The 23374-nt window shown below is 46.3% G+C and overlaps 1 protein-coding gene across 1 annotated transcript in view; it reads left to right on the top strand.

Annotated features, from left to right (window-relative positions):
- Nucleotides 1-826: 826 nt before the first annotated feature.
- LOC129701994 (sodium- and chloride-dependent neutral and basic amino acid transporter B(0+)-like) overlaps nt 827-23374 on the top strand; it is a 39250-nt gene continuing 16702 nt past the window's right edge. Inside the window, exons 1-9 of the mRNA XM_055643457.1 lie at nt 827-991; nt 1202-1355; nt 2969-3100; nt 6219-6386; nt 8498-8636; nt 10577-10709; nt 11295-11435; nt 12078-12306; nt 18830-18955. Of these exons, the coding sequence (XP_055499432.1) occupies nt 920-991; nt 1202-1355; nt 2969-3100; nt 6219-6386; nt 8498-8636; nt 10577-10709; nt 11295-11435; nt 12078-12306; nt 18830-18955 (1294 nt within the window). The 5' untranslated portion in view covers nt 827-919. The remainder of the gene's footprint in view (nt 992-1201; nt 1356-2968; nt 3101-6218; nt 6387-8497; nt 8637-10576; nt 10710-11294; nt 11436-12077; nt 12307-18829; nt 18956-23374) is intronic.

Raw genomic sequence — 23374 nt, 5'->3', positions numbered from 1 at the left:
CCCTTTCTTTTTTTAAAGGACTCACCGTTCTGTGCTTTAGCCATTTTTTTACAGCGCCAACCTTCCTCTTCATCGCGGTGTGTGTCTATTTCACCTTGACTTTGCCAGGTGTGAATTCTTTAGACAGTGTTCCCCCCCCATTTGCCCTGTTCCCCGCCTGCATTATAGGTTGGTGAAGGAAGCAATGTGTTTGTGTGTATGTGCCAATCTGGCAGCGCCTTTCCAGTTGCTGGTTTTTCAGGTGACTGCAGGCAACTTGACAGTCGCCGGCAGTCTGCTGAAAAATCACCTAAGTGGGACAGGCCCATAACAGTACAGCACAGGATCAGGCCCTTTGGCCCACGATATGTGTTGACCATGATGCCAATTTAAACTAATCACATCTGCCTGCTCATGCTGGCTATCAAACTGTACAACTTCTCCCCCTTCTGTCGTGGGGTAGACTGACTCCCCTTCCTCCTCCCCCCCCCCCCCCCCCCCATTTCCCCCTCCCTACCCCCCCCCCCCCCCCCCCCCGTATCGTAATATATATCATAACGTAAAGTCTAAGAAATAATTATCCAACAATATTCTGGTTGGTGCTTAATCACTTGGTATTGGTGGTCCCTTTAAAAATGTTGCTGTGGTCAAATTTATCAATGCAAAATAATTGTACTTTTGCACCAAGTGTTCTGAAATTGAAATCCAATGGTAGATCTGCAACAAATTAATCAATAACAAAAGAACTCCAGGACCTTGGGTAAAAATAGACCACAAACAAACAGACCAATAGGACCATTAAATCCTGGTTTACTGATTATGGAATAGTTAATAGCAAGACAGGAATATATCAGTCCCCAGCAGTTCTTGGTTCATCTCTGAATGAAAGGATTTGCAGTTCCTTCTTAAACATTCAGAAGCTAAAAGATCATTTGTCGAAATGGAAGATAAAGAAGTGGCTTTTTACAGATTATCACAGAATGATCATCACACACAGTGTCCAGAAAACTCAGTAAGTATTTTATCAAAATATTGGCAAAAAATCTCATGGAGATTCCTGAATGATTTGAGGATCTCAGTGTTAGGATATAAACTGATCGGCTTCAGAATGTTTCTAAACTTTTCTCTGATTGCTGTTAAACGGAAAAAAGATGCATGTTTAATTAGTGATCATCTTGTTTGAGTCTGGGTCTGCTAATGTCTGGTTTCCTCTTTCTCGAAGTCTGCCACCGATGTACAAGTGGGTGAAAGTGACGAGAACGTGGAGCGAGGCAACTGGTCCTCGAAGACCGACTACCTGCTCTCAATGATCGGCTGTGCTGTGGGTCTGGGCAACGTCTGGAGATTCCCTTACCTGGCGTACAGGAACGGAGGAGGTACTGTAGTTCCACAATAAATGGAAGAGAAAGGCATAAGAAAGGGAAAAGAGTCATAGATTTGTATAGAAAATAATATTAAATTCAATAGACACATAATAGAACATAGAACTACAGCACAGGAACAGACCCTTTGGCCCACAAAGTCTGTGTGGAACATGATACCAAATTCTGCCTACACATGATCCATATTCCTCCATTCACTGCATATTCATGTGTTTATCTAAAACCCACTTAAACACCACTATTGTATCTGCTTTCACTGCCACCTCCAGCAGGCATTCCAGGCACCGACTACACACTGTGCAATGAAAAACCTGCCCCACACATCTCCTTTAAACTTCCCCCTCTCACCCCAAAACTGTGTCCTTTAGTATTCAACATTTTCATCCTGGGGAAAAGATTCTGACTGTCTACCCTATCTATGCCTCTCATAATTTTATATATTTCTATCATGTCTCCCCTCACTCCAGAGAAAACATTCCACTTTGTCCAACCTCTCTTTATAACTAACACCCTCTAATCCAAGGAGCATCATGGTAAATCTCTTTTGCACTCTCCCCGAAGCTTACACATCCTTCCTGTAATTGGGGGATAAGAACGGCAAAAATACTCAAAATGCGGTTGCCCCGACCGATGAAGGTAAACCTACTGTATGCCTTCTTTATCTCTCTATCTAATTTTGTTGCTCTTTTCAAGGGGCAATGGATTTGCAACCCAAGATTCCTTTCGACATTGACGCTGTTAAGGGCCCTGAATTAACTGTAAACTTTCCCCGTACCTTTGACCACCCAAAGTATAGACTTGCCCAGATTAAACTCCATCTGCCATTTTTCCACCCATATCTGTAAGTGATTTCAATCCTGTTGTATCCTTTGACAGCCTTCTTCACTCTCAACAACAACACCAATTCTGTGTTGTCTTCAGCCTCCAGCCAGGAGGACATCCTTCCACCTTTGTTTTCTAGTATTAAGACAGTTCTAACTCCAAACTACCAAATCACAGAGGCTCCCTTGCATCTTAATCTTCTGGAGCAACCCACAGTGAGGGACCTTGTAAAAAGATAGCTAAAGTCAATGTGGGCAACATCCAATGCCCTGCCCTTATCCATCACTTTTGTCACCTCCTCAAAAAGTTCAATTGTTTAAGACATAACCTGCCTCTGATAAAGCCAAAGTTCATTCTCTTCCAAGTTTCCAAGCACCTTCTCCCACTCCCATGACCTCCTGATCCTCCCTACCCTTTAAACCCTCACATGCTAGCCAATGAATGGGGTGACCAGAAACAATACTCCAAATGCAGCCTGACCAAGACCTCTTTCCACCATGACTTCCTGACTCTTATACTCAATGCTAGCCAATGAAGGGATGCAAACAATACTCCATCTTTCCAACTATTATCTTTGCTGCCACCTTCAGGAAGTAATGGACTTAGACCCTGAGATCCCTCTAAACATCGATGAAGGCAATGGTCTTCCCAGTGACTGTAAATATAGCTCATCACCTTAGAGATTTGTGTGTGGTGGTTACCTGCCAGAAACGAGGATGTTCAGAACTCTGTAACCCCCAGTCATGCTTGTACTCTCTAATGAAGTCCTCACTTACATTTTCTAGGTGCCTTTCTCATTCCCTACACACTCATGCTGGCACTCGTTGGGATGCCGATGTTTTTTTTGGAATCGTCCTTTGGGCAGTTTGCCAGCCGCGGACCTGTTGCAGTGTGGAAAGCCGTGCCAATACTACAAGGTACATGTTTATTTATCTGTGCCGTTTGGAACAGGTTATATGAGGAATATTGGTTTGAACTATACTAATGTACTAGGCTTAGTTATGTTATTCGATCAGAGATGAAACAGTCTTGCTGGATGACTTTTCACAGTCTAATATCAGCTAGATTTTTACAAAATTGTTTGCATTGATTGACTAAAAGATACAGCATGGAAACAGGCCCTTCGGCCCATTGAGTCTACACTGACATCGATAACTTGGTCACATCTCACTTTCTCATGCACTCACTACACACCTGGCAATTTACAGAGGCCAATTAACCTACAAATCTATGGAATGTGGAGGAAACCAGAGCACCCGGAGAAAACCCACATGTTCACAGATGGAACAGGCAAACTCCACACAGCCAGGACCCAAGGTTAGGATCAAACCCAGGTCTCTGGTGCTGTGAGGCAGCAACTCTACCAGCTGCATCATTGTGCTGTTGATACACGTGCAAAGATGCAACAAGAAAACATCAGACATTAAATGAATATAAAAAAAATGCTTCAAATGCTGGAAATCTAAAATAAAAACAGAAAATGCTGAAAACACTCAATAGGTCAGACCGCATCTGTGGAAGGGGAAACTGAGACAATGTTTTATGTAAAAGATCCTTTCTCATAAATTAGAGGGATACAAGGAGCTTGTTAAACAGATGAGAGGGTGTTGGGGTGGTGGGTAGGAGGATGTCTATGAGAATAAAACTGGGGTCACAGTGGGGTTAAGGTCATCATGTCATCAGTGACAAGGAACAGGTAGGGAGACGGAGAACATACAAGAACTTAGACAAATAAAATATGGGAGGTGTGAGATATAACGAGCATGTTAGGCTCTGCACGAGATCCATTCCTAAAGGAAATAATAGGGTAAAATAGAAGCTGAGACAATACCACAGATGGATGGCCCATGCTGAAAGCTGTACAAGATGCATATACACTTAGATTGATAGGGACTGATTAGAGAAGGCTCATATCTTCTGATGGCTTCATTGAAGGAAGGCTTCATGGAAGGAAGTAGAGAGATGGTGGAAGGTTTTCGGACTGGAGGCCTGTGACTAGTGGTGTGCCTTGGTGATCGGCGCTGGGCCCATGTTGCTATTTGTGGTTTCTATCAACAATTATGATGAGAATGTAGGAGGCATGATTAGTAAATTTACAGATGACACAATAGTGGGTGGTTTTGTAGCTAGCGAAGATGTTACCAAAAATTACAGCAGGATCTTGATCAGCTGGGGTAAATGGACTGAGGAATGGCTAATGGAATTTATCACAGATATGTGTGAGGTGTTGCATTTTGGGAAGTCCAACCAGGGCAGGAACGTCACCCCTCATCCTCCTGCTCTCCAGGGAGTGTAGTCCTACCTTGCTCAATCTCCCCCTTTGGCTCAAGCACCTGAGTCATGGCAATATACTCGGAAATATTCTCTGCACTCTTTGCAATTTAACAGTCACCTCCCTGCAGCAGTGAGACCAAAACTGAACACAATACTCCAAATGCGGTCTCTGCAACGTCTTCTACAACTCTAACATAACATCACAACTTTTACACTCAAAACCCTGACTGATGAAGGCCAATGTACCGAAAGCCTTCATGACCACCCAATCTAACCATTTCAGGTAACAATGGACCTCTGCTGCAAATAGGGTTGCCAACTTTCTGACTCCCAAATAAGGGACAAAAGGTCAAAATAAAGGACCAATTCCCAACGGCAATTTATTGACCGACTCGGCCAAGGCTGGGTGAATAATGATGAGCTGGACTGCAGTTCCGACAGTCCCCTCGACCCGAGTAGTGTAGTACGTGATGTCCCGGCCAATACGGGACAGTTGGCAAACCCTAGTTGCAAGATCCCTCTCCTCTTCAACACTCCGCAGGATCCAACCATTCACTTTGAAGGCCCTGCCCTGTTTGACTGTCCTTCCAATCAAAGTAATCTCACAGTGGTGTTGGGTAATGAGTTTCAGGAGTTGGCAATGACAAAGTGCCGGTAACTCACATCCAAGTTAGGATCATGTGCAACTTGGAAGTAAATACTTTGTTATATTGATCTTGGTGGGAGAGATCAAGCATTGAGAGATGTTATGAGCTCCAGTTATTACTGCAGCGTGTCAAGGGGCTGTCCCACTTGGGCGACATAATTGGTGAGTTTAGGAGAGTTTGAAAAAATGTCATGTTGAAGACCTCCTTTGACTATATAGAAGACGTCCTTTGACCTCCTTCGACCTTGTTGAAGACTAGCTACACCTAACTTCGGGAAAATTGGACACCGAATAGTGGATAGTGAAGACGACCTCTTTCATAGAAACATAGAAAATAGGCGCAGGAGTAGGCCATTCGGCCCTTCGAGCCTGTACTGCCATTCAATATGATAATGGCTGATCATCCAACTCAGTATCCTGTACCTGCCTTCTCTCCATACCCCCTGATCCCTTTAGCCACAAGGGCCACATCTAACTCCATCTTAAATATAGCCAATGAACTGGCCTCAACTACCTTCTGTGGCAGAGAGTTCCAGAGATTCACCACTCTCTGTGTGAAAAAACAGAGAGTGGTGAATCCCTCGACTATGATGATGACTATCTACGACTACCGTTGACTACCTTCAACTACCCTCGATTACCTACGACTAACATGATGACCTACTACGACCTACTACGATTAAACCTACGAGTAAAAAAAGTATTGATTTTTTCCATGGCGACCTTTTTTTACTCGCGGGTGTTTTTCAATGTTGAAAAATAAGCCGCAACCTAGCTGAGGCCTCGAGTACACGGGGACTACTCATGAGCATGAAGGAGACTTACAAAGACCTCCTACAACCTTGTGTCGACCATGCTGCGAGAATGAGTAGAGGGCAAACTCGCCTGAACTCGCGGATTAGGTCGCCCAAGTGGGACAGCCCCTTTATGATATTGGTGGAAGAAAATTTGAATATCTCTAAACTGGGCCATTCACAGTTGTTGATCAGATTGTTGTGATGGGATGGGTGTCAGGCTGTAGAGGGTATTTTATCACAACCTGATTAACAATCTTTGTGCGGGAATATATTTCAATTAGTTTCTGTTCTAAACTCCTGTTCACCATTTATTTTAAGGTGTTGGGATTACCATGGTCCTTGTGATTTCACTCTTGGACATTTCCTACTGCAGCATCATCGCCTACAGCCTGTTCTACCTGTTTGCCTCCTTCCAATCCCCGCTGCCGTGGTCAGACTGCTTCAGCTGGTGGGGTGCGGATGAAACCTGCAGTCGGACACCCAGAGGTACAGAGCGAACTCTGTTGGGTAAAGGCTAGGCACCAACTAAGCTCTTGCTCTATCAACATGTTGAATTAAAGACAGTAATAGAGACTGGTGCTACAAGTGGTGTCTGAACTTTAAATAAAAATAGAGAATGTTTGAAATACTCTGCAGATCATGGAGCATCTAGCTTTGTTGAGTTTAGTTTGGAGATACTGCATGGAAACAGGCCCTGACGCCCACCAAGTCCGCACTGACCATCGATCACCAAAGTGCTGGAATAAATCAGTGGGTCAAGCAGCATCTCTGGAGAACATGGATTGGCAACATTTAGGGACATGACTCTCCCAAACCCGAAACGTCACCTATCCATGTTCTCCACAGATGCTACCTGATGCGCTAAGTTACTCCAGCATTTTGTGTCTCTTTGTTTGTAAGCAGGCGTCTGCAGTTCCTAGTGTCTACATTTTATGACTTCATCTTTTGTGAAACAGGTTGTCGAAAGTCTTCTGGAAATCCAACTATATATATATATATATTTTGTATATGTCGGGGGGCGGGGGAAACTTTAAAATTTATCTCCTGCATGGAGAACCCGACCTTTACACTGTTGGGTCTCCGTTGTCGTTGGGGCCTAGCACCGTGGAGCGGCCTCCAGCAGGAACGACCTGGGGCTCCAGTCACGGAGCTGCGGACCTACTCACCACCGTAGAGCTGGCCGAGTTCGGAGCGGGTGGAGCGGTGGTGGCGAGCTGCTGTGACCCGACCCCCGGAGATTCGGAGGCTCTAACCGCAGGTCTGGTGGACAGTGACACCGGGGGCCCGTGGGTCCCTGCTGTGAGACCGCTTTTCGGGGCTTCCGCAACGGCGACTTCTCCCGCCCGAGTTGCGGGGTTGAAGAGTACCTGGAGCGGGGCCTTGCATCGCCCGGCGCGGCTTGGAATGGCTGCGGGACTTTGCTAGCGCCCACCGGGGGCTCCAGCACCAAGACCCGGAGCGTGGCCTTGCATCACCCGGCGTGGCTTTAATGGCCGCGGAACATTTACCATCGCCCACCGGGGGCTTTGTCTCTGACTCTGACATCGGGAGGGGAATGGGAAGTGCAGGGGAGAGATAAGTCTTTGCCTTCCATCACAGCAAGGAGGAGATGCGCTGTGATGGATGTTTGTGTAAATTGTGTTGTCTTGGTTCTTTTTTGTGTGTATGACTGCAGAAACAACATTTCGTTTGAACCCCAATGGGGTTCAAATGACAAATAAATTGTATTGTATATTGTATTGTATATACATCTGCTGAAAAAAAACACAAAGTGCTGGAGTAACTCAGTAGGTCAGGCAGCTGGTGTATTATTGTTACATGTACCAGGGCACAGTGAACATTGGAAATGAGACCTGCATCTGCAGTTCATTGTTACTACACATTTCATATTGTGTTTGGCTAGCTTACAACTCAATGTTATGAACATTGAATTCTTCAATTTTTGGTAACAAACCAGCCCCCCACTATTTTTTCTCTCCCCTCGCTTCCTGTGTCTCACCCAGATGTGCCCCTATTTCTCCCACTGCCCTTTCCTCCATTCCTCTCTGGATCCACATTTCACACCTCTTCCCTCCTCACTTCACAGCCTTTTTTGTCATCTTTTCATATGTCCCTTGTCCACCATCCGGCAATTAAAGCCCCCCCCCCCCCTCCCCCTCCCCCCCCCCCCCCTTCCCCTCTCCCCCCCCCCCCCCCCCCCCCGCACCTGTACCCACCTATCTCTTACCTCGCTTTGTTGTCCAAACACTTTTCTTGCTTTCAGCTTCCTACTAAAATTAGCCTGAAGAAGGGTCCCATCCAAAGCACCCTTGTCTACCTGACCACCAGAGATACTCCAGCACTTTGTGTTTTTTTTGTAAACCAATATCTACAGTTCCCAGGTAGACACAAAATGCTGGAGTAACTCAGTGGGACAGGCAGCATCTCCGGAGAGAAGGAATGGGTGACTTTTCCGGTCGAGACCCTTCTTCAGATGCTGCCTGTCCTGCTGAGTTACTTCAGCATTTTGTGTCTACCTTTGATTTAAACCAGCATCTACAGTTCCTTTCTACACATTTCCTCCACAGTTCCCAGTGTCCACATTTCATATTTTCCAGATTTGCTGTGCAATCTCAGTGTGACCAATGGATATTTTGAAATTCTTGACACAACGTGGCTGCATGCAAGTAATGAATCTTACTCAAATGGATCAGAATTCTGCGTTCATTTCCAAGGCCCAAGTGAGCAATACTGGGAGTAAGTAACATGCTGCTGGCATTTACATCGACAGCCTACACTGCTACAACAGTGGCTCCCCTTTGTGGGTGGTCAATGAGCTGTCCTGTTTAATGAGGGAAGTATAATTTGCTTTGGATAACCTAACTGTTTGTGTCAATGTACAGTATGTTCTACATTAACCTGACACCATTGACTCATCCTGTTGTTAATAACACTACGTTAACACTTGCCGGTTTAGTGTAATAATATTTGCATTGCAAAATTATGTGAATATTTTATTTTTTATTTTTATAGCGGGCAGTAGGGGGCGCTGCTCTGGCAGCAGCCATGTCAGCAGCGCGTTAGTTTTTTCAACTTTTTAAATTTTTTTAGTATGTTTTAAAGTATGTGTTTGATGTTTCTCGGTGTGTTTTGTGTGGGGGGTGGTGTGGGGGGGGTAAGGGGGAAACCGCTTTGGTCGCCTCCATTCCATGGAGAGGCGACTTTTTCCAGGTCGCCTCCCCCTTGGCCTAACATCAAGGATGGGCGCGGCCTTTCCTAGAGACGCACCCGGGGCTTCAGCGGCGGGCGCAGCGTGGACTCTCAAAGTGGAGCGGGTGAGCCCTCGCTGGGACTCGCTGGAGGGGAGCGCTCCGTTTCGTTGGCCTGGGGCAGCCGGCAGCCTGAAGTCGCGGTCTGCAGAGCTCCAGCTGGTGCGGCGTCTGCAGCCTGGGATCCCTCGTGGGGGACCCGGGGGGGGGGGAAGAAGAAGCCACCACTGCCGGCCCGCGGCCAACTTCTACCGCGGGCCCGGCGTGAACTTAACATCACCCCTGGAGGGGAGCTTCGACTGCCGGCCCTGCAGTCTACGGTGCTTCTGACTGCAGCGGAGACTTTAAATCTCAACCGCCGGCCTGCAGCCTACACCAACTTAAAGCCGCAGTCTCCGATGAGGAAGAGCCGATCCTGGACTGACTCTGGACTCTGGTCCTGTCCACGGGGGGAGGGGAGGGGGGGAATGGAGGAGGACTGGCCAAATTTTGTGCCTTCCACCACATTGATGAATGCTGTGGTGGATGTTTGTGCTACATTTTTATTGTGGTTGTGTGTTCTTTATTATTGTACCGCTGCAGACAACCTAAATTTCACCGACCCTGGTTGTGTGGCAAATAAATTCTATTCCATTCTATTCTTTATGCTCTTAAAATTAGAGCTTCACCAAAGTTAAATAGCTGTATTTATCTTTTAGTGATATCGGTTTTGTCGTGTTAAAAAACATTGTGGTATTGTGTCTAATCTGTCGATTTAGAGTTGAACAATGGGAAGTTGTGGCATTAGTTACGGCATACAGTTTAGTTTAGTTTTTAAGAGATTCAGCTTGGAAACAGACAGGCCCTTTGGCCCATCGAGTCCAAGCCAACTATCAATCAGCCATTGACATTAGTTCTATGATATCCCATTTTCATATCTTCTCATCCACTCCCCACACACTCATTTACAGAGGCCAATTAATCAACAAACCCGCCCATCTTTGGGATGTGGCAGGAAACAGGATCATCCAGAGGAAACCCACACAGTCACGGAGAACGTGAAAGCACCACACAGACAGCACCCGTCATGTGCAAATCCATGTCTGTGGCGCTGTGAGATAATGGCTCTACCCGCTGCCCACTGTGCTGCCTGATTAACCCAAGTTGTTTTAGGAGTAGCACACTCAACTACAACAAGTGAGCTCAGTGGAGAATCTCATCAACCAAATCCATTTAAAAGAAGATTCCTATTATGTGATACAAAAATCTGAAGAATGGCAGAATGAAAAAAGTATAATTGAGAATCACTTTCAATTCTGGTAGCAATTTGAAGTCACACCATTAAATTGAGAAATATTTCATTCGTGTAAATTCACTGATGCATTTTATGTAAAGTGATTGTGCGGAAGGGAACTTGTAAAAGTTGTTTCCTTTAAATATTTTATTTAGTAAAGCAGTTTTACACCGTTCAAGTTCCATGGATGAGACGGGGAAGATCGTCTGGCAATTAGCCCTGTGTCTGCTCCTGGCCTGGCTGATGGTTGGAGCTGCCTTGTTTAAAGGAATCAAATCTTCAGGAAAGGTAACAGAATTGGTGATGAAAGGGGTCAAACTCTGAGCATTGCCTCTATCTAAGCCAATCCCACCTGCCCCTGTATGGCCCATATCCCTCTAAACCGTTCCTGCCCATATCTGATTTTTTTTAAATACTGGAAATAGAGACATAGATGCATACAGCACAGAAACAGGCCCTTTGGCCCAACTCGTTCATGCTGAACAAGATGCCCCATCTAAACTGTCCCACCTGCCCTCATTTAACCCATTTCCCTCTAAACCTTCCCTATCCATGTACCTGTCCAAGTGTCTTTTAAATGCTGTAGCAGTAAGCAGGTTAGCAGGTCAGTGGCACTGCAGAGAGAGTAAATGTTTCAGACTGACGACAGGTTCTGAAGAACAGTCTTGAACTGAATGGTTAAATGATATTTTTCTCCACTGCCACTGACCTGTAGAGTAGTTCCAGTGTTTTTACTTCTGTAATTCACCTCTCTGCTTCATTCACTGCTTCATTCACTGTTTTAAGTGAAACCCTATATTTGCCATTTAATTATTGAATTTAAATGTCGTCCCAGAAACACAGAACAATCTAACAATCCCTCTCCCTGACCAGGTGGTTTATTTCACTGCAACATTCCCGTACGTGGTTCTGACTGTACTTCTGATCCGAGGACTGACCCTGGAGGGAGCCCGGAAAGGGATTGAATTCTACATTGGAAGTCAGTCGGACTTCTCAAAGCTAGCTGATGCTGAGGTGAACAAATCACAACGTTCTATGTATAGGCTGGCTTTGAGGAAAATATATCTCACTTTTAAGATGGTATTTCATCTCAGTTAGTCTTTGGTTTTGCACTAGTTGATAAAAGCCATGTTTAGTCATTTATTGGTTGAGATCTGACACGGTAGAGCTTCCATCCCATATTCTCCTTGTAGCTACAAGATTTTGGACAGAACTGGATTGGTGGCTTTGGGCCATCAGAGGCTGAGGGGAGACTTGACAGAAATATATAAAATTATGAGAGACACAGATAGGGTAGACCTTTCTTCCCAACGTGGAAACGTCAAGTGCTAGAGGGCATAGGTTTAAGGCGAGAGGGCCAGAACTTAAAGGAAATGTGTGGGACAAGTGTTTTGTACACAGGGTGGTGTGGGCCTGGAACTCACTGCCAGGGGTGGTGACGGAGGCAGATACAATAGTGGCATTTGGTTTGGCACAGGGAAATACAGGGAATGGAGCGATATGCGTCATATGCAGGTCGATATGAGTTGATCTTGGCATCAAGTTAAGCACAGATATTGTGGACAAGGGCCTGTTCCTGTGCTCTACTGCTTTACGTACAATATTAATGTTGAATGAGTTTGTTAAATTTGACTGACCCCATCTGTTATTCACCAGGTCTGGAAAGATGCTGCAACTCAGATATTCTATTCTATATCAGTGGGCTGGGGCAGCTTAATAACCCTGTCATCCTACAACAAATTCCACAACAACTGTTACAGAGACACCATCATTGTCTGTGTGGTGAACTGTGCCACGAGTGTGTTTGCTGGATTTGCCATCTTCTCCGTCCTGGGACACATGGCTCACGTACAGGACAAGCCTGTTTCAGAGGTCGCTCAGTCAGGTAACTGTGGTCTCCACTCTGTGCTGAAGATTATTTGAGCAGGGGATCTCATGCTTCCCTTAGATTTAGTTTAGTGTAGTTTAGAGATACAGCATGGAAACAAACTCTTTAGCCCACTGGGCCCACGCTGACCATTGATCATCCGTACATAGTAGTTCTATGTTATGTCACTTTTGCACCCAGTCCCCACACATGAGGGACAATTGACAGCGGCTGATTAACCTACAAGCCTGCATGTCTTTGGGATGTGGAAAGAAACTGGAGCACCCGGAGGAAACCCATGCGGTCACAGAGAGAACCTGCAAACTCCATACAGACAGCACCCTGGTACTTGATTCCCCTACCATTGGTAGAATTACAAATTACTGACAGTGTATTTTGTTTATGTAAAGCTTTCAAAGGAAATGTGAAATCTGCAAAATATTCTGTAGTATTGTTGCTATTGTGGCACTGAAGGAGGCCGTTCGGTCCATCAGCATAATGCTTGCTCTGAGGGAAGCAATACTATTGGTCCAATTGCTCCTTCTCATTGTTCCCTTTCAATTTATAAACTTCCCTTTTTGATACTTTTTGCCGATAAACTGTACTGAGGTGTAATTTATACTCGTCAAGGAACCTACCCATACATCTGTGTTGATTGATTGAAAGATACTGTGTGGAAACAGGCCCTTCAGCCCACTGAGTCCATGCCGACCATCGATCATCCATTCACACTAGTTCTATATTATCCCACTTTCTGATCCACTACCTGCACACTGGGACAATTTTGCAGAGATCGATTAACCAACAAACTCACGCATCTTCAGAATATGGGAGGAAACTGGAGCACCCTGAGGAAACTCACACGGTCACAGGGAGAACATGCAAACTCCACACAGACAACAACCGAGGTTCGGATCAAACCTAGGTCTCTGGGGCTGTGGGGCAGCAGCTCTGCCAGTTGCTTCACTGCAATGCAGGAAGAAACAGAGTGAAGCGTGCAGTCGCGTGGAGAATGTGTAAACCACATCAAGGCAGCAGTTAGGGTCAGGATGCAAACTGTGTAGTTTGCATATTAAATATGTACTGGCTGGTCATTTGCATTACAGTTGGTGCCTGTAACCAGCACCAACCTCAATATGCTTGCAACACTTAAGGGCCCGTCCCACTTGGGCGTCATTTGCGCGACAGGCCGGTAGTGACTGATGTGCGATAGTCGCGCAACTGTCACTCCGTGTCACCGATTTTCGTCAGGCATACGTCACCGCTTGTCACCATGTCACCGCTTGTCACCATGGGACTGACGTACGTCAGGCATACGTCACCGCTTGTCACCATGGGACTGACATACGTCAGGCATACGTCACCGCTTGTCACCATGGGACTGACGTACGTCAGGCATACGTCACCGCTTGTCACCATGGGACTGACATACATCAGGCATACGTCACCGCTTGTCACCATGGGACTGACGTACGTCAGGCATACGTCACCGCTTGTCACCATGGGACTGACGTACGTCAGGCATACGTCACCGCTTGTCACCATGGGACTGACGTACGTCAGGCATACGTCACCGCTTGTCACCATGGGACTGACGTACGTCAGGCATACGTCACCGCTTGTCACCATGGGACTGACGTACGTCAGGCATACGTCACCGCTTGTCACCATGGGACTGACGTACATCAGGCATACGTCACCGCTTGTCACCATGGGACTGACGTACGTCAGGCATACGTCACCGCTTGTCACCATGGGACTGACGTACGTCAGGCATACGTCACCGCTTGTCACCATGGGACTGACGTACGTCAGGCATACGTCACCGCTTGTCACCATGGGACTGACGTACGTCAGGCATACGTCACCGCTTGTCACCATGGGACTGACGTACGTCAGGCATACGTCACCGCTTGTCACCATGGGACTGACGTACGTCAGGCATACGTCACCGCTTGTCACCATGGGACTGACGTACGTCAGGCATACGTCACCGCTTGTCACCATGGGACTGACGTACGTCAGGCATACGTCACCGCTTGTCACCATGGGACTGACGTACGTCAGGCATACGTCACCGCTTGTCACCATGGGACTGACGTACGTCAGGCATACGTCACCGCTTGTCACCATGGGACTGACGTACATCAGGCATACGTCACCGCTTGTCACCATGGGACTGACGTACGTCAGGCATACGTCACCGCTTGTCACCATGGGACTGACGTACGTCAGGCATACGTCACCGCTTGTCACCATGGGACTGACGTACGTCAGGCATACGTCACCGCTTGTCACCATGGGACTGACGTACGTCAGGCATACGTCACCGCTTGTCACCATGGGACTGACATACATCAGGCATACGTCACCGCTTGTCACCATGGGACTGACGTACGTCAGGCATACGTCACCGCTTGTCACCATGGGACTGACGTACGTCAGGCATACGTCACCGCTTGTCACCATGGGACTGACGTACGTCAGGCATACGTCACCGCTTGTCACCATGGGACTGACGTACGTCAGGCATACGTCACCGCTTGTCACCATGGGACTGACGTACGTCAGGCAAGCATCACCGTACGTCATCATAGGACTGCGCGCATCATCATGCGTTAGCACAGCCGTCAATGTGTGCCACGATACGACAGGTTACATCATCTCTTGCGCGTGACCTGATTAGAATACCCAGCTTCTCTATAAAAGGGGTTGCAGGGTGCTATTCTGCATCATGACCATCATGGAAGAACTACAGATTGCATTGCTCCAACAACAACAAATACTTCTGTTAGCAGCAGCCCTCATGCTTACAGATCAGCCAGGCAGGAGTGCAACGAGAAAGGTGAGGAAGAAACCCAGGAAGAGGTCTGTGTGGATAAGGTTCTTGTTCTGGATGAGACCCACTTTGGATCAGTATGAGATCATGATGACTGATCTGCAGCGGGAAGATGAGGTGGCCTTTAGAACCTTCACCAGGATTCCCCCTAACCTGTTTCAGGAGCTAAAGACACGAGTCTGTCCTTATCTGGATAAAAAGGACACCTTCATGAGGAAGGCAGTGGAACCAGGCCTGCGCCTAGCCATCACCCTCCGCCACCTGGCATCAGGAGACTCGTACAAGAGCCTCCCCTACAACGCTCATGTGGCACACAACACAATCAGCAAGGTTATCCGAGAGACCTGCGATGCCACCACCAATGGATATGAAGAATAAATAATTGACTGCCCCAATACACCTGACAAGTGGAGGAGTGTGGCACACGGCTTTCAAACCAGATGGAACTTCCTGCACACATGTGGGGCAATTGAAGAGAAGCATGTGACCATCCGGGGTCCACCCAGGGGAGGTTCTATGTACTTTAACTACAAGAAGTTCCATTCCATCGTACTGTTAGCTGTGGTGGATGCAAACTACAACTTCCTGTATGTGGATGTGGGCACACCCGGCAGTGCCGCAGATGGAGGGATCTGGAGAGAGACCTCCCTTGGGCAAGCACTGGAAGAAGGGAGAGCAGGCCTTCCTGATCCAGTACCTCTGCTGGGAGAAGACAACCCTGACATCCCCTACGCACTGGTTGGTGATGATGCCTTCGCACTTAGGACATGGATGATGAAGCCATACCCTCACAGGCGAATGTCAAGGGAGCGGAGGATCTTTAATTACAGGCTGTTCAGGGCTAGGAGGGTCGTGGAAAATGCCTTGCTAGCAGATTCAGATGCTTGCTGACTACAATGGAGCAGGAGCCTGAGAATGTGCAGACCATTGTCTATGCAGCATGTGTCCTCCACAACCTGATCCACACCGGAAGTGCAACTACAGCAGCAGCAGCAGCCATGGTGAACAAACAGACAGGAAACGTCACACCAGGCTCATAGAGAGCTGGAGGACAGGCTGCACCGATGGTGGCACTGGAGAAATTGTCAGGAAACACCTGCAACAAGACAGCCAAGGAGCAGAGAGACCATCTCTGTGCTTACTACAACTCTGAACTAGGCAGTGTACCTTGGCAGAACAATATCTGGTGAGTATCAGCAGCTGACATCCCTCACCACAAGCGGAGGACCACCACTACAGGAACTGATCTAATAAAAGGTGAATTTATGTATGATAATGGAGGCTTTGTGTATGTGAAATTATTAATACTGTAATAATACTACCTCACACATTGGATTTTCATAGAAGCCACAAATTTAAAAGCAGTGAAATGCTTGTGTCTGTATTTCCTTATTGACCACATTATATGACGTTATATGACACATTTTGCATTTCAATGCAGTTCAATGTCTGTGTGTGTTTTATTTATCTAATTAATCGTGATTTATATATGTGAGATTAATTCCATGATTAACAATACTGAGAAATGAGAAGATCATCACACATCAAATTTTCATAGAAATTACAAGAATTTTATTGATAGTCAAACTGCTTTTTCCACAATGCACAAAGGTTACGCTGAAGTATAATAACCACATTGTAAGTGAACTTATTTACAATAAATACAACGACCAATAATTTTTTAAGAAATGAATTGTTTATTTCGTGCAAGTCAACAAATAACATATTGAAAAACTTATTTAACAAGAAACAAAAATCTAATATACAACACGTCAAAAGAATATTTTAATTTTTCCAGCAGGTGAAAAAACATCATTCTTTATGGGCACTTTGCCCTGGGCTATCGTCAATCAAATAGACCGAGAGATTCAGACTCAAGTTCACACTTGCATCCTGACTCTGTAATTGCACTGGGAATGCTGTGGGTGTGAATGTATCCAGGCCAGATGCCGGTTGTACTTGATGTGGCGTTGAGCTGGCTGCCCTGATGCTGGGTGTGCTTGCCATCGATGGGTATGCCATGTGCCGTGGTCCCATGATCGCCCGTGGATAAAACACATGAACCTTTATCAATATGAATTGGGAGGCAAACAAATCATATAAAATAAATCACAACCTTTCACAAGCTGTGTGTCACAGATAATCTTGAGTCGGATTCAGAAAAGGGTTCACAGTGTACCTGGTGAGCATGTTGTGGTGTCATCATCCCCATTTGTGGGTGTCCCATGAATGGCGTGTGCCTCATCAGACTCTGCAACACCAACAAATTCATAGTGAATAATTCATATAAAGCATCAAACGTTTTATAAATCTCATGAACGTTGATTAAAAGATTTTACTGGCTGAGGAAACCTGTGGGCCCTTGCCAAGGCAATGGCCTCCAAGGAGAAGTGAATCCATTCGGATTCTGGGATTTGGAGCATCTCCTCTCTCAAGAACATTGAGAAGACATAAACCGTCCTCTCATGTGCCGTCCTTGGGTGTGACATGCCGCTTATGGTGTCCGCCATTGTCTTCGCCTATTGCGTGATCGGCAACGAAAGATTATGATCCAGGCAAGTAATTTTTGGGAGGCGATTGAGAAACATGGACGTAAGGGTGGATTAAATGAGAAATTTGCTGATAATTCACCCAAAAGCACTTGCATCTGTGAACATCTCCCGCTGACTTTGTTCTCCAGACTCTTCACCCTCACCCTCACCCTCAGCCGCAGTTGTGCTGGCTTGCTTCTGCTTGTTGTGCACCTGATTGGTCGCAGTGGTGGACCCAGAGGGTCCCTCAAGAGGATCCGGCTCATCCTCACTTCTCCATGATAAACTGTAGAAAATAAATGTGTATCACAAATGTTCAAGAGTATCAGGACGTAGCAAGCAAGGTGACCAACATATGATCATCGTTAAAATATTTGTTTCACTCTTCACCTTCTTGGTGCCCTGCTTCCTCTCCACTCGAACAATGTGCTTCTGCACAAACCCTCATTTCTCCATGATCCACTGCTGCCTCTCAGTCACAGGAACCTCATTGCGGCCATTGCAACTGGTGCGCTACAATTCTGGAAACTATATTCTGCACTCTGTATCTTTCTCCTCCTTCTTCAGTGTGGCTTGATGTATTAACGTATAGTATTATCTGATCTGTGGATAACATGCAAAACAAGGCTTTTCACTGGACCTCGTTATGTGCAGCAATAATACACCTAAACTTAAATCTAGATATTCTGCAAATGAACCTGAACCAGAACTGAAAATCTTACATGAACCTCACATCATGCAAAAGACTGGGACTAGCGTGGAAGTGGCATCTTGGTCAGCATGGACAATTGGGCTGAATGGCCTGTTTCCATGCTGTATGACTATGGGATCTTTGGACAATGAAATCAGGGTCTCAACTCTGGTACAATTTTTAGTTACAGTAAATACTTATCTTTTTGAGTAAATTCCCTTGTCCAGTCCCACCACTCTTCTACCCACTGAGTGTTAATTTATGTAGTGAACCAGTGAAGGAGGAGATCTTATAAGATTTATTAATGAATCATATATCTGTGTACATCAAACCTAGTATTCATTCAATGAACCATCAACTGCTCATATAATGCTGCACATCTCAATATTACATCACTCCAAGGTGCAGTAAACCTGCTTGTCTTCACAATATAAAAACAGTATATTTAAGGACAATTACCTGAATGTGTCTGTTTTTCAGGTTTCGGTTTGGCTTTCATCGCCTACCCAGAGGCTTTAACACATCTGCCGTGGGCTCCTCTCTGGTCTGTATTGTTTTTCTTCATGTTGCTCACGCTGGGACTCGACACTCAGTTTGCAGGTTTAGGTAAGAGCGTCTCTCCAAATTAAACAACACTTTTGATATTTACAAATAGAAATGATTAAATTACTTTAGTTTACTTTAGAGATAGTGTGAACACAGGCCCTTTGGCCGACCGAGTCCATGCCAACCAGCGATCACCCCGTACACTGTTTCTACACTCTCGGGACAATTTACACAAGCCAATTAAGCTACAAACCTGCAAGTCTTTGGAATGTGGGAGGAAATCGGAGCGGTCCGGAGAAACCGGAGAAACTTCACGCGGTCACAGGGAGAATGTACAAACTCAGTACAGTCAGCAACTGTAGGCGGGATCAAACCCGGGTCTCTGGCGCTGTGAGGCAGCAACTCTCCCACTGTGCCGCCCTTTCTTCATTCAAGCTGAGAAAATGTTGCTGTTGATTGTAATTGTTAGATATCCCGGATGGGAAACAGCTGGGAAATAATGGTAGATGTGTAGAGAGCTGTGGGCACATCACCAATTTACCACCTTAATAACAAACTAGTATTTGTAGTCTTTTCTCCAAAGACTCGTACATTTTTTTGTGAGCAGCAGATCATTAATTAGCTTGAAATTAATTAAATTTGATTTGGGGTCCCTTGAAATAGACAGAGATGTAGATGTAGCCCAGTCCATCACACAGACCAGACTTTGCATTATTGCCTTCATCTACACCACATTGCCTCCGAAAAGCATCATCAGTGTCTTGTCCCACCCCGGTCACTCCTTCTTCTCCCCGCTCTCATCCTGCAGAAGGTACAGAAGTTTGAAAGCATGCACTACCAGACTCAGGAACATCTTCTTCCCCACTGTTATCAGGTTTCTGAACGGTTCCTTCCATAAGCTGGGGTACTGCACCTACACAGACACCTCTGTCGAGCTTCTCAAGTTTGCGGACGACACAACCCTGATTGGACTGATCCAGGTTGGGGAGGAATCTGCCTACAGACAGGAAGTGTCACAGCTGGCGTCCTGGTGCCGTCGCAACAACCTAGAGCTCAATGCTCTTAAGACAGTGGAATTGATTGTAGACTTTAGGAGAGCTCCCCCTCCCCTCACCCCACTCACCATCAACAACACCACAGTCACATCTGTGGAGCCTTTTAAGTTCCTGGGAACAATCATCTCCAAGGACCTTAAGTGGGGGGGCTACCATCGACTCCACAGTCAAAAAGGCACAACAGAGTATGTACTTCCTGCGGCAGCTGAGGAAGCACAATCTGCCACAGGCAATGATGGTCCAATTCTATACGGAATGTCCTCACCTTCTCCATCATGGTCTGGTTTGGCTCAGCCACCAAGCATGACACCTGGAGGCTGCAGCGAATCGTCCGATCAACAGAGAAGGTTATTGGCTGCAACCTTCCCTCCATTGATGAACTGTACACTGCAAGGGCCAGGATGTGAGCAGGCAAGATCATCTCTGACCCCTCACCCTGGTCACAAACTCTTTGAATCACTTCCCTCTGGAAGGCGACTCTGGACTGTCAAAGCTGCCACAGCCAGACATAAAAACAATTTTTATCCACTAGTAGTTGCTCTACTCAACAGCCAAAAATCTGTAGCCTCCCTTTGATCTGGTATTTTGTTGGTTCACATGCTTGATCAATGGTGTTTTATCATTAATGTTGTATTATTATTAATGTTTAGTGTTTTCTGAGTCATTCGTAACTGTCCATGCGTACAGTTTTGGTCTCCTAATCTGAGGAAAGACATTCTTGCCATAGAGGGAGTACAGAGAAGGTTCACCAGACTGATTCCTGGGGTGTCAGGACTTTCATATGAAGAAAGACTGGATAGACTCGGCTTGTACTTGCTAGAATTTAGAAGATTGAGGGGGGATCTTATAGAAACTTACAAAATTCTTAAGTGGTTGGACAGGCTAGATGCAGGAAGATTGTTCCTGATGTTGGGGAAGTCCAGAACAGTTTAAGGATAAGGGGGAAATCTTTTAGGACCGAGATGAGGAAAACCTTTTTCACACAGAGAGTGGTGAATCTCTGGAATTCTCTGCCGCAGAAGGTAGTTGAGGCCAGATCATTGGCTATATTTAAGAGGGTGTTAGATGTGGCCCTTGTGGCTAAAGGGATCAGGGGGTATGGAGAGAAGGCAGGTACAGGATACTGGGTTGAATGATCAGCCATGATCATATTGAATGGCGGTGCAGGCTCGAAGGGCCGAATGGCCTACTCCTGCACCTATTTTCTATGTTTCGAAGTCACTGTATGCCATGTTGTTACGTGGGCAGAGCACCAAGGCAAATTCCTTGTACGTCAATACTTGGCCAATAAACTTACTTATTTACTGCCTGATTCACCTCTATCTCATTGTGGACTGAACTTTGACTATGGAACTGATGCGCTATGATGCTGAGAACGATATACTGCATTGTCTCTTCCCCTTTGCTCTGTCTGCTTGAATTTGACTTGATTATAATTATGTATAGTATTATCTGAACTGTTTGGATAGCGTGCTAAACAAAGCTTTTCACTGTACCTCCGTACACGTGACAATAATCAACCTGAAGCTAGATTCTTAGTCCAGATATTTGATTTTGTAAACTGAAGCAACTCCTGTTTCTCTGCTTGAACCCAGGGATTTGTGCGTTGGGTATCTGAGGAGAATAATTATGCAGTAGATGGCTTCTCCCGAAAAATTTGCCCTTTCAGAGTAACAGGAACTGGATTACAGAGTGTTGTACTTCCGGTGGTGCTGGTGCCAGCAGCCTCCACCTACAGCCCGGTATCTTTTTGTTTTTTTGTTTATTTAGTTATGTTAAAGTGTGTTTTTTTTGTGTTTTTTGGTGTTTTTATGTGGGGGAAGAGGGCACGGTGCGGGGGATACCGTCCTTCAGCCGCTTCCTGGTGAGGACGCGACTATTATTCGAGTCGCGTCCTCGCCCCCCCCCCCCCTCCCCCCACAGCGGCCTACCTACCTGGATTGGCGCGGCCTTTCCTGCCGGGATCGACCGGAGCTCCAGCAGCGGCGGGACAGCGCTGGAACATCGCGGGGCTGGCGATGCCTTACCGGGGGTCGCCGTCTGGAGCCCGGAGTGCTGGACCTGCTGCACCAACATCCTGGAGCTGCGGTTTGCGGAGCTCCCAACGCGGGCGGCGCTGATGGACAGCGCGGGGTCCTGCGACTCTGCCCGGCTCGGCCTATGGACTCAGGAGCTGCAGACTCCGGCAGCGGGAGGCGGCTGATCAGGAGGTCCGGGCCGCTGAGGAGGAGGATGTTCACCGTCGGGGTTCGGCGTCGGCGTTCCACCAGCCCGGCGTGAGGGCCTGAACATCGGGCCACCCGGGGCGGCGACTGCGGGTGCTCGGAAGGCCCCGACCACGGATGAACATGGAGGGGAGGCTGGCTGGACTATGGTGCCTTCCTCACCTTGGTGCCATTTATGTTATGTTGTGTCGTGGACTTTCTGTGTTTGTGCTTTTTTTTAAATTTTTACATTTTTAATTCAATTTCAATTTTATTTTTAATATGTTGTATTATTTATTTATTATTTATTTTTATTATTTTTTTGTGATTTTTTTATGATACTGCCTGTAAGGGAAATTCATTTCGTTGTCTCAAATTGAGACAATGACAATAAATTTGAATACAATACAATACAAGTACAGAGAAACTATATAATCTGCTCCCTCAGTCTCATCACTCCAGCCTTTGATAAGGTGCCATGTGTTAGGCTGCTTCGGCAGATGAGAGCCCACGGTATCAAAGGGCAGATACGAGCATGGACAGCAGGTTGGCTAGATGGCAGAAGATGAAAGAGTGGTAATAAAGGAGGCTGTTTCTGGTTGGCTAGTGGAGTTCCACAAGTGTCGGTGCTGGGGCTGCTGCTCTTCACGTTGTATATTAATGATTTGGACGACGGGATTGAAGGCTCTGTGGCCAAGTTTGCAGATGATATGAAAATAGGTGGAGGGGCAGGTAGTGTAGAGAAAGCAGGGACTCTGCAGAAGGACATGGGCAGGTTGGGAGAATGGGCAGAGAAGTGGCAGATGGAATATAATGTAGTAAAGTATGGAGTCATGTATTTTGGTAGTGGGAATAAAGGCGTAGACTATTTTCTAAATAGGGTAATAATCCAGAAATCGGAGGTGCAAAGGGACTTGGGAGTGCTGGTGCAGGATTCACAAAAAGTTAATCTGCAAGTTGAATCGGTAATAAAGGAAGCAAACTTAATGCTAACATTTGTTTCAAGAGGGCTTGTATACAAAAACAGGGATGTAATGTTGAGGCTCTATAAGGCGCTGGTAAGGCCGCACTTGGAATATTGTGAGCAATTTTGGGCACTATATCTGAGGAAGGATATCCTGGCTCTGGAGAGGGTCCAGAGGAGGTTTTACAAGAATTATCCCAGGAATGAGTTGGTTAACGTATCATGAGCGTTTGTACTGGGCCTGCACTCGCTGGAG

Source organism: Leucoraja erinacea, chromosome 12 (assembly GCF_028641065.1).
Source record: "Leucoraja erinacea ecotype New England chromosome 12, Leri_hhj_1, whole genome shotgun sequence".
Taxonomy (NCBI): domain Eukaryota; kingdom Metazoa; phylum Chordata; class Chondrichthyes; order Rajiformes; family Rajidae; genus Leucoraja; species Leucoraja erinaceus.
Note: the sequence above shows the minus strand (reverse complement) of the source record. Positions and strands in the feature narration are given on the sequence as shown.